Consider the following 17,371-nt stretch of genomic DNA (forward strand, 5'->3'; position numbering starts at 1 on the left):
GTAGCCAGGAGCGAACCCGGGTCTCTGGCGCTGTGAGGCAGCAACTCTACCGCTGCGCCACCCATAGTTTTTAGCTTCTTAATTAAACCAGTAGTGGCAGTTCTTTTATCAACAAGTTTGATAAACACAGAACCCTTGTGCAGGGTCTCATTCCTTCTATCACCCATCTATTCCCACTACAAATGCTGCCTGACCTGCTAAGTCCCTCCAGCAGATAGACACAAACTGCAGGACAGGCAGCATCTCTGGAGAGAAAGAATGGGTGACGTTTCAGGTCGTGACCCTTCTCCAGCATCCAGTTTCCTTCAATACTCCTTGTTTACATGAAAATGTTCATTTTCTCAAAAGTTTCATTTCCTTCATTAAATTATTTTTACTTTAACGTGGCAAAAAGTCAACGTGACTATTTTTTCCCTTCAATCTATCCATCAGGTTAATTCAGGTGTGCATCTAGTTATTCCATTCCCTTCCCCTCAATGCAATGCTGCAAGCTTGCATATTCAACATCACTCCTGCTTCATTGTAACCCATCGAGCCACAGCTGAAACTTTAGAAATGCAGATGTTTGATTTAAACACAAAAGGAAGTATAATGTCTAAAATCACACTCCTGGCTTCTGAGAATTGATACCAAGAATACCCACGATAAACAAGTGATGGTAATTAATAGAAAAAAGGAACAAAAAAAGTTTTATTGCAGAAAATAAAGCAGCAGAAGAGTTTTATTTGAACATTTTTTTGTACCATGATTGTCATTGAACTTAGTAGACAGTCATGACTTAAGTCTTGAAAGGAAACAAAATTGAAAAGCCTGCAGCGAAATTTAATTCACTTCCTGGAGCTCGAGAGCATGGCTAATGCTGCCAGGAATCGACTTTTACAGCTACAATCTATTACAAAGTGGATGGGTATACAGAAAGGAATTAAGGTTAAGAGTGACAAAAACTTTAGACAAAAGAAATTTCATATACAATAAAATTGGATCACAAAATATTTTTTCAGATATCATTTACTTTGGAGTTGCCATGTATTAAGGCCACAGTCCCATGCCCAGGTCAAGTTTGTACAATCAGTTCATAACATACAGTTGCACAAGAACAGTTCATTATCCACATGCTCGATTCCAACAATATTTAAGAAACTATGGTTTCATAAAAGTATCTTTCCTCTCAAGATTCACAATGCTGATTTCAAGTTGTGATTAAAATTAAAAAAAATACAATGCTAATAACCAGATCTCCATTCTTCCTTATGACAGGTGTTTAGGAGAGCAAGATCATATAATCTCTGTATTTTTCCATGGTTGTTCGAGCAGTGGGACACAAGATGAAAAAGCATGACAGATTTACAACAGTGATAATATATATATATATGTGTATATGCATTTTCAAATACAACACCAGACAAACCTCCTCCTCTGGGAAGAAGGGACTGTGTGTATTATTTGCATGTCTAGTGCTTTCCATTTCAGTATTTATATGGGTGGCAAAATTAAAGCAATTTGTAGCCATAACACGTTTGCAAATAATTCAAACCATTTGAAGAAGCAGTGAGGCGTACAAGCTTATTTTGGGATGGGGTAGGAAAAATAAAAGGGGAGATTGGGCAAACCATAATTATCTAAAACATGGCAACTCCCAAGAATCAAGTCTTCTGTGGGTTCTTGTTACAAATTTACAGAGGAATTCATGCACATTCATCCAGGATTAGTTTCTGTACTTCTCATACCAGCTAAATCATGGTAGTTTACAATTTGGATACGCTTTAAATTTACACTCAAACACACACACACACACGTAGTAACTGGCATAAAGCATGGAAACACAAGTTCCTTTCGAATTGAGAAGTTTCTTTGAAGCATTTAAATTGTACTAATCCAAACTAACGAAATAGTTCCTACTGAAATGCATCAAGTTACTTTGTAGGAATAGATTCTCAATTTTTTATTTCTCCTCAGATTACGTCATTTAGTGTTGAATAGAACTATTGGAGAACAGAAACATTTTCTGCCAAAGTGTTGTTTCGTGTGTTTCAGATTCTCAATACAAGAGAGACCACATTGTGATGGGGGATTATCGGAGGCATACAAGACATTATAAAGGGCATTTTGCTGGGAATGATTTAACTGATAAGATAAAATTTAACTCCTGGAGCTCACGAAAGGTACTGTACATTAAGTCTGGCAATTAATATTAAAATGTATGTTTTTGATTACAAGCACTAACTAACCTGTAATAGGTCAGAAATCAAGAATCAGTCATGACGGTTATTGTACAATTCCCGATGTTATTTAAAAAAAAAGATATTCACAAGCACACTTTATTTATAGAAAACCTGTTGTGTTGAATTGTTTAGATCAAATAGGCACTGGATATTTTATAATCCCCTGTATGTTTAGGAGGTGCCCAAATGATTTATAAAAGAGTATTTTAGGTTTGGTGGCAGTGAGGGGGAGAACAGTTGGAGGAAATCAAAAACATACATTTTGGCCAAACTATCAGCCATACATCTCTGTACACCTATTTATATTAACACCCATTTACAAGATAACTTTCTATATAAATTCTCCTATGGCTTCTGAAACAAAATTCAAAAATTGACACTAATTGAAAATAGCAACAGTTTAATCAGGAATTATGCAGTTCTTTACAAATGTTAGAAATAAGAACTTTTAAAACGTGTGAGATATAGGTTATAGCTTTTAACAATCGTGAGACATACAAATAGGTGACAAATACATGAAAATGAAAGAATGGGGTCATTCTTTATTGAACCTGCTCTATCTGAACAGAGTCTGAACTTGCAATGCAAACCACAAACATCTTGATGCTTGAATATCTCAAAGGGTTAAGGGGGTTGGGAGAATTCTACATTACTAATGGGTAATTGGCCCATCAAGATATGTTCACCCGACCCTGACTAGAACTTAAACTGCAAAGAACAACGCACACACACTCCAACATAAACATACTGAATGGGAAGAAATCTACTAACTCAAAAACACGTGCATAGCTCAATACCATCAGCTCAAGCAAACATTACTGGAGCTTCAGCAAAACCTGAGTGTGCAAAATGCATTTCTAACGTAATGCAAGCAGCCCAGGAAGTAAATCTCACACAATGATACACAGAAGGATCCTGTATAAGGCAGAATTAGCAGAGATGTTTTTTGAGCAGGAGGAAGAAATTACAGTTTTCTACTCAGCACAAAGTTGCAGACAACTATTTTTTTTTAAAGCAAGGTGCTTATTAACACATTCAGGATTCACAGACAATTAAAAAAAATGATACTGTAGCCACACACCTTCTTACCAGAGTGAGGGCATATATCTTCATAAATCAATATAATGGAAAACGTTAACTGTTTGTATCATATGCTGCCCAACTTTTGGCTAGAAAAATTAGACCATGTCACCAATACAGCAGCAAGACAAAAGCTTGGTTGACAGGTGTATTTTGCAAAGCCTGCCATTATTCCTGTGGTATATCATTGGGTGGTAAAGAAACGAGCAACTAAAAACTGTTTGTTGAATATACCCACTGGATAATGAGAACATATAATTGCACAATAAATAGTTTGTTCCACTTAAGGCCCTTCAGGCCATTCATCTAATCAGGTTAAAATATAACTACTCCAACACTGCTGTAATAACACAGTCCTATGTATTTGACATTGATGCTGTTCTTTTTCAGCTTTAATGGCATTAATGAAATATTTTTCTTCACTCGTATTTAACTTACAGCCATTCTACATAGTTAAAGCAGAATTTTCCCAAATTTTCATCTGCAAGAAAGAAGTGACTAAATTCCTTAAAGTGATTCAAAGTGTCCTGGTTGGATAGCAAGTTCAAAAATAAAACGGGAAACAATGTACTCCATGCATCTTTTCACCAACACACACACGGGCAAACCGCAAGCTTAAGAACACTTGGGAATAAAATCTGCAAAAAGGTCAGTCTCCTGAAGTTGTTAAGTGAAAGATCTTCCAGCTATGTATTAGTTACTAGATGAATAATATAAATGTGTCATTACTAATACCAATTCCCTATTACAACTATGTAATAAACATGGGTTTACTTCTCAATTTCTACTAAAGGCTACCAACTCTCCCACATCCCTCACATTTCAGATGCCTAAATGTTTGCAGATGGGAACTGTATTAATACTTACTAGGTCAGTCGTAATACACAGGGAACCAACACCTCATTGCCCACCACAAGTGCCAAGTAGAATGTTAGCTGCAATTGCCATTTCACATGGATATTTTTCAAAGATGGCAAAAAAAAAAAAAAGTGTTTTACTCTCGCACATGATGTAAACAGGAATTTCCTGAACTCAAACTTGTTGACCGAGTCATGTCTTTTCATTTGGAAATACGTAACCAGCAGAGAGCCATTGCCAAATACTGGTTATGGTTAAGAAATACTGTATCTGAACACAGCAACATGTTTCAGTCACCAACTCCACTCTGGTGGCATAAATACACCGAGCATATAATTCTGAAGCACTACTTATTCAAAGGTATTATGCTCCTCAGCACTCCAGCTTTATGTTCTATGCTAATGTATTTCACGATACATTTCCATGCTGTCCCTACTATTAGGATGCCTGGTCAGAAACCCCATGTAGCAGCTTCAGTCTATTACATACAACCCAATCACCCTTTACTGTAAACAGATACTTGAACAAAGGGAAAGAATAATCCTTGAATACTGGTTCAAGGATTGAACAGCTTTTCCAAGCTGTGATTTGACAAAGTTTCTATAGATCAAATGTTCAATCCCACATTTATACTTTAATTTTTTTTTGATTTTTAAATTAACATAATTAGTAACAATAGCAAGCATTTAAAAATACATTAATTTTATGGTGACATACAGACAAGACTTGCATTAATGAACCAAAACTAAGACTCTGATAACCATACAGTCCATCAAATTTGATGGTACAATTGAGAAAATACTATGGGGGGGGGGGAGGGAAGATGACACAAACTAACAGTTCTTTAAACAAATGTGGGTGGAACATGGAGCACACATGCATGTCGGCAGCTTTAACTCCCTGAGGTTCCGGCAGCCTTTGCCTTGGGGAAAGGGGACACAATATGGGACCTGGAATGAAAAAGGCTGACCTGCAAGGCCTACAGCTGGACTGACATTGCATTACAAAAAAATAATTCTTTTTAAAAATAAACACAGGTATCAAAGACTTCAAACATGATTAGTTTGTATCGTAGCAACAAGAATTTAAAAGAACCTATGCTATCTGACTTGCTTAGTGCCATTCTGCAATAATTAGACCTCTGATGATTATTACTCGATGAAATGAAATCAACACATGGCACAAAATAAATTAAGTTCTTATTCTCAATACTAATAAACGTATGCACCAGATACTGTATAGATCTCACACACACATGCTCTCATACACACTCAGTCCCTCTTCCCAATTTTAAGTCTCTTCATAGAAAGGGCACTGCAGTCTACACTGTATTTGGTTTATGCTACACAGTACTAACAATTGAGGCGGAAAATGTTACATCCACGACAGTAACACATCAGCATTCACTGTACTAATTAGTCACAAATGATTTGAACTACACTTAAAACTTACATGCCTATCCAAAAAAATATAAACAGATTAAAAAGTTAAGAAATTTTAAGTGCTTATTGAATAATCAAAGAAGAGTGACAGATCACAAGATAGAACAAGGTGTAAGCATAACAAAGTCTGGGTGGGTTGACCCAGTAGTTGTATGGCCCTAGTGTACCAGAATATGTACAGTACCAAACATGTACTGGGCTGCCCTACCATTCAATCTAGGGATTAGTAATCAAATTAAGTTACAAATTTGTTGGAGTAGCCAAATTAGTTATTAATTGTTTTGAGTAAACGACCCATGGCAAGACTTTTCCCCATTTGACATCTGCCAGCGAACATCTCCAAATATGACCAAGAAAGTTTCTGCTAACAATATGTAGTATAAAATAAGAAACTGTTGAAATTCTGAAACAATACTGCCCATCTTGGATTGTTCATTAGTATACTTTGCTTATTACTGGGAATCAGTTAAAGCCCCCAAAATATCAGGCTTGTGTTTAAGGTAGCACAAACTCAACAAAAAACTAAATGCAAACCTTTCTATTCCATTGGGAGGGGGGAAAAACATGGAAAGGACAGTGGTTTTCTGCTTTTTCATTTAGGTGTGCAAAGGCATACGTAAGGTTTTCTAAAAAAATACAGTAAGTGGACAGATCCTGTGTCCAGATGCCACAGGTTACAAATTTAATCCTGGCCACCATCATGCAAGCACACTTTTGTCCCAAAAAGGTATGCTAGCTTGAAAATGCTCTCCTCAGAAATGGGCTTTTACTCAAAATAAAATCAGCAGATATATTTGGCATTGTAAGATTTTAGTTTATTAAACAAATTAGAGGGTTAACTCCTGTCTAGTCCTTGAAAGATAACCAAACTGATAAAAGGAAGCACAAGCATCTGGGGAGGAGCAGTGTTGAGCACATTACATTTTCCACAACCACACTGCAGAAATTAGATAGAGGACATTTATTTTGCAAGACAGAGCGTAAAGCCACAGGGACGATAAAAACAAATCTCTCCACTCTGGTGTCTAGTCTTACATGCTGCACAAGCTGTAGTGTTCAATAACTACCGTTGCACATTCAGAAGTCCATGCCTGCACACTCTTCACTCACTTCTAATATTGCCATAAAGCACTTTGCTGATTTGTAAAATCCAAGCACATTTTTCATATTAAAAATATATCTTTAATAGAGTTTAGAAGCAGCAATAAAGCTGTGGACTACACAGAATGCATTAGAATTCAATAACCAAATCATCAATTTTGACAGAAACTGTCCCATAAGAGGGCTAAAGAATGTAGGAGAGTGATCCAATTTTAATTTGACTTTTTAAAATCTACTTTTTTTTTTCTCTTTTTAAAAAAAAATTATGTTTTTGTTGCACGATTCTGGTATATAGTGCATGAAAATGCAATTTAAAAAGCAAGGTGATATTAAAAAGGGAAAGGAGGGCGTAGTAAGCAAATACATGTCATTTAGTAATAGTTAAGGCCAGATATGCAACGAGGAAATCTACTGAATGGGATATTTTAATGGCCTAGAAGGGCAGCAAATGTGAAGCCCCGGAGCAAAAGCAGTGCAGTTTATGTCACTAACACGTACGATGGCAAATTCGTAACAAAACTAAAAGGGAAAGCATTGTACAACATTAAATACCTAAGTTGAATCACTCCACATTTCACATAATACACCCTCCGCATGTGGAGCATGGTCTTTCTGATCAGTGAACCATTAGACCTGCATCATTTAATATTGCAGTTGTCTGATTTTGATATCTTCCCAGTGATGAGTTAAGACAATTTTTCCCCCAAGGCCTAACAGGCCATCTTAATCCCAGCAAAATCTGAGAATGTTGCAGCAAGGAAAAAGAAAAAACACACACCGTACTTCAAGGCATTATTCCAGCATAACTTTTTTGGGGGTTTTGTTTAAAAGGTTCTGCAAATCCTCGTGTTTTCCCCTGTGGAATCTCTGTGCACTCACAGCCAAATGCAGCCTTTGTGAAGTGGGACAGCCCCTTCAGTGGTTCGCCAGAGCCTGACATTACACCAGCAGGATCTTAAGAACCAGATTTAAGTAAAATGTCCACTATTCATTGCGTTCAGGTTTTGCTTTGTAATAAGTTCAGTACCAGAGGTCATTAAATATCCAATTAAAGTCCATCTAAATAACTGTTGGACACACTCTTTGCACTCACTCAAATTCAGTTTGTTTTTTAAAAAATATTTTTTTTTGTTTTTATTTATTTTGAATGTCTCTCCTGAACTGGCCCACTGCTGAAGAGATGATTTTGTTTTAAAAGGAGCATAACCGCTTCCAGACAGTGGCTTGCAGCAACAATGAAAATAGGCAGTTCACCAAGCTGACTTCATTGACCAGGACGGTCCATAGATTCATCATAAGTAACTACTCTCGAAGGATCTGAAATAAAAACAGAAATGTTTATCATGTAGATACACGTACTTCAATGTGCAATTATAAAATCAAATCATTCATTACAATTATACATCTTCATTGATGATTTAGTAAGAATTCATTCTAATGTTGAATGTTGGACTAGATCCAATTCACAAGGAACCACAATTCCACAGAATATTCCAATCCAAATACAGTATCAAACAAATCTTGTTGCAAACCAGGAGGGATATCTTTAGCCAGAAGGTGGTGAATCCGTGGAATTGCCACAGGTGGCTGTAGATGCCAAGTCATTGGGTATTTTTTACAGCAGAGATTGATAGTTCTTGATTAGCAGGAGTGTCAATGGTTACAGGGAGAAAATGGGGTTAAGAGGGGAAAAAAGACTGGTCATAATCGACGCAGACTCGATGGGCTGAATGGCCTAATTCTGTTACTAAGTCTTATGGTCTAATGAAAGAGGAAAAATCAGAGTAGATGGCAGTTTCAGCCAGTTTATGAAAGAGGAACCAAGCTTGGTTCTCCGCTCTCCGTTGTGGTATCAATCTATCCACGTTCACGTCATATAAACAATTTACAACTTAAAAACCTCAAATGGACTAAGTAACTTGTAAAATGACAATGCTGGAATAATTCACAGGTCAGGCAGCATCCATGGAGAACATGGATAGGTAGATAGATTGATACCACGTTTCAACCCTTCTTCGACACTGTGTTCTTTAGGCCGACTAAGTAACATGCATTTCATGCTGACACTATATTGCACCTTAATTGAAAATTTAATGCTCGAAATTTTTAATTGCAATTACCTTGTTTATGCAGGTTCCATATAGAGTCCATTTCTGTAAAACAAAAGAGGTCCAATCAAAACCAGCCATAATTTATCTTTTCAAATTTTATGAAAGATGCACAGCAAAAGGCAATGTAATTGGCCGTGGGATTCATTTTACTCATTTCCAAATAGCAGTATAGTACAGCACCCGTCTGCACAACTTATTATAGAAAGACATACTTGAAAAGTGATGCACAGGTAAAAATTACAAATCGCTTTTACAAATCATGGAAATGTTTGACCCGTTACATATCTAAAACACAAAAAATATACAAGATAAGTAAAACTGAATGATTTTGTTGGAGCTTTTAATATTGAATGACATCAATTTGTTGTGCAATTAATATCAAGTAAAACATGTACAGGAGATAATTTGGCCATCATACCCAATCTGAATGCACAGGTGAAATTTTACAGTACAATGCTCGAAGCAAAATGTAAACAAGTTAACTCTCTTCTGTCACACTGAGATAATATATAATTTCCAGAGAAAATTATGAATCTTCCCTCAGATTCTTTTGCCAATTAGCTTCTGCTTACTAACATGGAGAACTTTGCCTCAACATTCATATGCCTTCATTAACTTGGGGACCCACTTACAAAATCTTCTGTTCATTTATTCTGCTCCAAGTTAAGAATCCTCTCTTCTACTGAACACTCTTATGGCAAGTCCAGTTTCCTCTACACTCTCTCCAAGGCCTTAAATCGATTCAAAAAGCTGTTGGATACAATATTCCAGCTGATGCCAAATTAAAAATGTATAAACTATTACCATAATTCCACAGAATCCCATGAAACTTTCCAATTTGTACACTTTATGCAATGTTGAGCATTGGATTTAATGCATGCAAATTTCAATTAAGACAAATTCTTGCAATTTACTAGATTGGAAACAAGTTACACTGACCAGAAGCTCTACAATCCTCACGGTTTAGAAAAGGTTAAAAATAACAAATTCTCAAACATGAATTAGTCAACTTCACCAGGCACTCTCTTCAGAATTGAGATACGATGTCCAGGTTCAGGAACAGCTTCTTCCGTCAGGCTAATGAACACTGCAAACTCCAACTCATCTACAAATTTGCACCACGGACTTTGATTTGTTTTGCACTATAGTTGATTTTAAAATTATCTTTTCTGTTTACATTATCTACTGGATACCGCCTTTACAAACCCATTGTGCTGCTATAAGTAAGAATTTAAATATTCCCTTTTGTTATATATGACAAAAGACTCAAATGCTCCCACAATATGATGTGTAACTCACATCTAAAATTGGAGATATCTGCCTTCATCGTACCCATTGAGGGATTCAATTAGTCTCAAACACAACCTTGACCAAAACATTTAATGTTCTGCAACATTCAATACTATATTTGATGATTAGACATTCAGTTGTTTAAAGATTCTTGGAACGAAATTGGAACTCCAATGATTAAAACATGCCTTTGTTTTAAAAAGAGCCAGTCTCATTGAAATAAGTGAATTTATAGCCTCAATGCAAAAATCTACTGAAATACATCTCAGACTAGAGGACCAGCCATGAGAATAAAACTCTGAGACTGAGTATTTGATTCTCCTATCCCAGCAGCTGTGAATTCTCAGCCATCAATTAAATTTAAGTCCAACACTGGTTGATGGCTTTGCTCCCGATGGGAATCTAGAGTTGTGGAAATGGAATAGGAAGATGGCGACATGGAAGTTCAGCCACAACATCAAGTGGCTGAGTATGCTCCAGGAGCCATGCACCCCAAATTTTAATCTAATTTCCATCCAATACATTTAGGTCAATAAGACAACTTCAAATAATACAATCCATTGTTGTGGTGTTGCATTAATGAGCCCACAGAGCTGGAGCAAAGAAATGCATTGTTCCAATCCCAGTATACATGACAATTAAACACCTGACTCGAGATGTTTGAATTACAAGTCAAGTGATATGATGCGAGTGTGGTTGAAGCCGACTCGAGACCAGCAATGAACTCATTGAACGGTGATTTAAGGGGCTGAGAATGTTTCTTAGGTTCAGTTAAAGGATATCTATACAAGAACAAAAAGAATACTACCAGAGTCAGATCTCCCCAGACAATGAGTTAGAGTAAAATGAGGATAAGAAAATGGTGTATCCATGATGACAACTTAAAATGGAAAAAACACATTAGAGTTAAAGGATTCGAGGAGAGATTGGTTAGACAAGTGTTTTTGCATTGACTGAATGAGAAAATAAATTAATATTAAAAATCTGAAATTAAATGCTGGAAATACCAAACAGGTAGTCATCACTTGAGAGAAACAAGCGGGACAGGCAGCATCTCTGGAGAGAAGAAATGGGTGATGTTTCAGACCCAACCCGTCACCCATTCCTTCTCAGTTTAGCTCAGTGAAAACAGATTCCAATAACCTGCACTTGTGTTAGTTGTTTATTTCTAAAGCTCCACTTTCCCAATGTTTGCTTTGAAGTAGTCCTGCCAAGGAGCAAAATGTTTTTTTGGTGTTAAATGTAGAAATCTGTTTGAGTATGAAATACAAATATGATAATAGCTTTAACAATTTAATACTTTAAACTATTTGCACAAACTTTCACAGCTAAACGATTTTATCCAATAATTGCAAGAAAACCAAGGTTTGATGATATCAAATAAGCTAATGAGTCTGAAGGGTCGCAACCCAAAACGTCGCCTTTTCCTTCTATCGAGAGATGCTGACTGTCCCGCTGAGTTACACCAGCTTGTGTATATCTTCAGTCTCAACGACTGCATGGAGTGTTGTAATTGGCAAGTGTCAGAGGTTAAGAGAAAAAGAATATGATGCTTGCTGACATATTAATCATGGATTATTAGTAAACACATGGATTAAATATTCATCGCCAAAATCATTTGTACATGGCCAGAAATGAACAATGCCGATCTGCCGGGGCACTGAATGGGTAACCAACTCTGAACTAGTTAGCACTTCCAGGGAAAGGATCATTGAGTACATTTCCACAGATGCATTTCCTCATTAGAAAGATCAGCACCAAGATTGCCAAGTGATCCTTGACCAAAATAAAGTCCATCTTTTGGCATATGTGTGCATTTAAAGATAGGCAGACTACAAGGAATAATGTTATGCAACTGAGCAAATTCAGATTCTCACTAACTAATCCACTAATATTCAGTTGCCTTTTGCCATTGAAAATAGGATCAAAGCACCCACAACAATTATCCATAATCCTTGTCAGGATTAGTCTTTAATGGGTCTACAATTGTTAACATTCACTCAAACCTGTATAAAAAAACTCTGAAATCTATGCACATTTGCTGTTCTTATTCCTTTGCCTGAACAATTTGAGGGGAACATTTTTAACCAGGAAAAGAGAAATAGTCTGAAGAAGGGTCTCGACACCCATTCCTTCTCTTCAGAGATGCTGCCTGTCCCGCTGAGTTACTCCAGATTTTTGTGTCTATCCTCAGAGAGAAACAAATCCTCATTTCATATACAAAACTTTGGCAGCAAGTCCACCAGCTGTGCCACTATATTTTATTTTCCAACACACAAAAAATTATACATTGATAACTTTGGTTACTAAATAAAAACTATCCATTTTCAGCCTTAAATCTAAGTAACTCTATGTCCCCTTTTACAGCTACTGTATGTTTTAATTCAGTTCAAGACTATGGGGCAGTACATTGGCCATAGATTTGCTGCCTAAAATTGCCAGATACCCAGAATTGATCCTGGTTTGCTCCTTTTCCTTTTGATCGCATGGGTTTTCACCGGGTACTCTTGTTTCCTTCCACATTCCAAAGGTGTGCAGGAACCTTTTTCAGACCCAACCCAAAACTTAATATTTTCCTTTTGTCCAGAGATTCTGTCTGACCTGTTGAGTTACTCCAGCTTTGTGTCTATCTTCAGTTTACACGAGCATCTGCAGTTCCTTCCTACACACACGATACTATACGATAGAACTTTATTAATCCCAGGAGGGAAAGTGTGTGTGTATAGTTATATATTTATAAATAAATATACAGTTTTGTTTTCTCGTTTATAACATTATTTATAGAGTACTATGTTTACATTTTCTGTTGTGCTGCTGCAAGCAAGGATTTCATTGTTCTAACTGGGACGTGAGAGAATAAAACACTCTTGACTTGCGTCGCTAATGTGTGGGATAGAACTAGTGTACTGGTGATTGGTGGTCGGCATGGACTCGGTGGGCCGAAAGGCCTGTTTCCATGCGGTATCTTTAAATTAAACTAAAAACACTAAAAGCAGGGGAAATCTAAAGAAGGGTTTCTACCCGAAACTTCACCCAATTTCTTCTATCCAGAGATGCTGGCTGCTCCATGGAGTTCCCCCGCACAATTAAACCATGGAATAGTCTTCACCCTACCCTAGGTACCCAACCAGACGCAACTAAATTTAAGGTAGCTCTTATTTCCCAAGAACCCTTTTTTGCTTAAGTCCAAGTCAAGAGTCAAGAGAGTTTTATTGTCATGTGTCCCAGATAGGACAATGATGGTGGGTCCACCCCAGCTTAAATTCCATTTCGAATATTTTTTAGAGGACCAGGAAACCAAGAAGCAAGTTACTCCAGGGAGTTACTCCAGCTCCAGGGAGTGATTCTGCGTTGGTTTTCAGTGGTCGCAGTTAGGCGGCGACAGGACGGCAATGACGGCCAGATCTCCCACAATGCAAAGGGAGGGAGAAAGCGGCAGACGCCGACCAGTTGCCGTGGCAATGCGCATGTGTGAAGCGGCCGGCTGTGCCAGCAAATGAGGAGCGGCGGAGACCCGAGACCCGGACACGGATGGCGGGCGGAGACAGAGAGTGACAGAGCGAGAGAGAGGGGCCGCTCAGAATTAAATGATAGGTGTCCCGGGTGCTTGCCAGGGCTTTTAGGTTGCCCAGCGGGACTGTATGTTGCCACTGGCACCTGGGCAACCGCTAATTTCGAGCCCTGAAAGTGAATATAATTCTATGTCTTTCGGTAAAATTAAAGGACGTTATTTTAGGAAGGAGATGAGAAGGAATTTCTTTAGTCAGAGGGTGGTGAATCTGTGGAATTCTTTGCCACTGAAGGCTGTGGAGGCCAAGTCAGTGGATATTTTTAAGGCAGAGATAGATAGATTCTTGATTAGAACGGGTGTCAGAGGTTATGGGGAGAAGACAGGAGAATGGGGTTAAGAGGCAGAGATAGATCAGCCATGATTGAATAGCGGAGTAGACTTGATGGGCCGAATGGCTTAATTCTGCTCCTATCACTTATGATCGTAAGGAGAACTGGAGGCTGCAAATGCTGGACTGGAGCCAAAAACAAAATGCTTTAGGAACTGAACGTGTCGGGTATCAACTGTGGATGAAATGGACAGATAGTTTCGGGTCAGCTCCCATTTAAAGACTCTAAATATTTCAGGTCAGGACCTTCAGCCTGGAGAAGAATCCCAACCTGAAATGCCACTAACCCATTTCCCTTCACAGGCAAGTCATAGGAGCAGAATTAAGCTATTTGGCCCATCAATACTCCGCCATTCAAGCATAGCTGATCTCTTTCCCTCTCAGCCCCATTCTCCTGCCCTTTTCCCATAATCTCTGATACACGTGCCAATCAAGAATTTATCTATCTCTGCCGTAAAAATATCCACTGACTTGGCCTCCACAGCCTTCTATGGCGAAGAATGCCACAGAAATAAATTCCTCCTCGCCTTCTTTCTAAAAGTACATTATTTTATTCTGAAGCTGTGCACTCTGACAATAAACAATAGACAATAGATGCAGGAGTAGGCCATCCATTCAACGTGATCATGGCTGATCATCCCCAATCAATACCCCGTTCCTGCCTTCTCCCCATATCCCCTGACTCCTTTATCTTAAAGAGCCCTATCTAGCTCTCTTGAAAGTATCCAGAGAACCAGCCTCCACCCCCTCCGAGGCAGAGAATTCCACAGACTCACAACTCTGTGAGAAAAAGTGTTTCTCTGGCCATAGACTCTCCCACCAATGGAAGCATCCTGTTAACATACACTCAATCCAGGCCTTTCATTATTCGGTAAGTTTCTATGAAATTACTCCTCAGCCATCTAAACTCGAGCGAGTACAGGCCCAAAGTTGTCAAACGTTCATCATACATTAACCCGATCATCCCAGAGATCATTCTCATAAACCTCCTCTGGACCCTCTCCAATGGCAGCACACCACCCCTCAGATATGGGGCCCCAAACGGCTCACAATACTCCAAATACAGTCTGGCCAGTGCCCTTCTCTACTTCTGAAGGTAGAAAAATCTATCTGTCCGGCTGAATTCCTCTAGCACAACACAAGGACACAGTTTCTTGGATACAAGATACAAAGAGTAGCTTACAAGAAAAATGGAGGTGAAAATGACCGCTGTAATTAAATTTTATTTTTACAGAAAGGGCAAGAATCTTATTCACAAAAACTTTACCTGGCTTAAAATAGCTCTGCAAAATTAAACTAACCTTCACTCTTTTTTGCTCACCACCATGCATAGAAACAAAGTGGGAGCGACAAATACTAATTTGGGAAGTTTCTCTCAGCTTTCTAGATTAATACAAGGCAATATTCAACTGTGATGCTCAACTCCCAGTTCTGTTCATAAAAGGCAACCAGCACCTCCAAAACAGGATGACAGCAATACCACCATACAAACAAAATCAATGATCAATTGTATTCTGGTATCAGATTTCCCCATAAGAATCATTGCAGTCACACACCCAAGCAGATCGACACAATAATAAACCCACAGTCAATTCGCGTGGAAACTTGGGACACGTATCAAACTAACTATTCCTGTGTTAACCAAAGCAAAATGCTGGTAGACCTGCTACTTCAGCTCCAGGTAACATCCAGAGCTTTGTGGAGTCTGCACAAAAGCATTCCCTTTTCTTCCCATATCTGCATCACACCAATATTCTTCCTAATTTATCGCATAACACCTCACTTCCATGTGCCCAATGGAGTGAAACTAATCTACAGCACCAATGGGAAAATATCTAATTTTCACTATCTCCATGTTTGATTTCTGCACGCACTCCTTGATTTGCATTTCCAAGTCCCAAGTCAACATCGACCTGTTCAATGAGACATATGACAAAGCACCTTACAACCAACATACAAGAAACGACCCTCAACTAGCCACTGCGCAACAACTCCTGACTACAAATGTCCATGTTGTGACCATGGAAAACTGAGCAATTCCCACATCCCACCTTTTGGTAAAGGCAGACACCCATGACTGAAAGCAAACTCAATGCTAGCATTTACTTCAAGAGGGCTTGTATACTAAAAAAGGGTTGTAATGTTGAGATTTTGTCTGAAGGGTCTCGACCCAAAACGTCACCCATTCTTTCTCTCCATAGTTGCTGCCAGTTCCGCTGAGTTACTCCAACATTTTGTCTACTTGAAATGTTGAGGCTAAGGTGCTGGTAAGGCCACATTTGTAATACTGTGAGCAATTTTGGGCATCATATCAGAGGAAGGATGTGCTGGCTCTGAAGAGGGCCCAGAGGTGGTTTACAACAACGATCCCAGGAATGAGTAGGTTAACCTATGGTAAGAGTTTGTCAGCACTGGGCCTGTACTCGCTGGAGTTTTTAAAAAATGACAGGGGATCACAGAAGGTGGTGCATCTGTGAAATTCATTGTCACAAGGGCTCTTAAAGATATGGAGAGAAGGCAGGAACGGGGTACTGATCAGCCATGATCACATTGGATGGCGGTGCTGGCTAAAAGGGCCAAATGGCCTACTTCAGGACCTATTGTCTATTGTCAAAGAGGGGCGTGGAGGCTAAGTCAGTGGCTATTTCTATGATGGAAATTGATAGGTTCTTGATTAGTAAGCATGTCAAAGGTTATGGGGAGAAGGCAGGAGAATTTGGTTTAGAGGGAAATGTAGATCAACCATGATTTAATGGTGGCGTAGACTTGATGGGCCGAATGGCCTAATTCTGCTCCTACTACTTGTGAAATCTTTGAGATGTTCAACATCAAAAGATCTAGCCTCCACACAAGAAATGTTCACGTGTATCAGTTTTACATGAACTGCCCTTGCATTGTAACTGCATCCCCTTGTTCAAGACTCCACCACCATATCTCAACATCCTTCCTGGCTAGCTCCCTTAGGATCTTATTTTGAGTCAGGTCACCTTTCATTCGTCTAAATTCAAGGAATATGGACCCAAACTTTTTAGCCTTTGATGGGACAACTCTAGTAGCAGGAATGAGCCAGCTGAATCTCAAGGTTACCCCCTGGGTCCTAGACTGTAGCAAGATAAATAGCCTCTGTAACAATCCTAATTAGTCTTCTGAAACTCCTCTCCCCTTATATTTTTCAGACTTCATTTGATATTAACTGATCCTGTAGACATTTTGTTACCCTTGCATCAACCACACAAATCCATATTGTTTCCCTAACAGGCAAGCACATTTTGCCTTCGAGAGACTGAAGCTTGTAGTTGTATACAAAGATGTTATCTCCCCAGTGCCCTAAACAAGTACACAGCATTTCTTGTTCCTACACTTTTCCT

At 38.6% G+C, this 17,371-nt stretch overlaps 1 protein-coding gene across 1 annotated transcript in view; it reads right to left on the bottom strand.

Moving 5' to 3' along the window:
• Positions 1-672: 672 nt before the first annotated feature.
• The window catches only part of nufip2 (nuclear FMR1 interacting protein 2), a 35,168-nt gene continuing 18,469 nt past the window's right edge, over positions 673-17,371 (bottom strand). The window contains exons 3-4 of the mRNA XM_033046313.1: positions 8,824-8,856; positions 673-8,020 (exon numbers count right to left, since the gene is read on the bottom strand). Coding sequence (XP_032902204.1) covers positions 7,968-8,020; positions 8,824-8,856 — 86 coding nt within the window. The 3' untranslated portion in view covers positions 673-7,967. The remainder of the gene's footprint in view (positions 8,021-8,823; positions 8,857-17,371) is intronic.

This window comes from Amblyraja radiata, chromosome 28 (assembly GCF_010909765.2).
Source record: "Amblyraja radiata isolate CabotCenter1 chromosome 28, sAmbRad1.1.pri, whole genome shotgun sequence".
NCBI lineage: Eukaryota > Metazoa > Chordata > Chondrichthyes > Rajiformes > Rajidae > Amblyraja > Amblyraja radiata.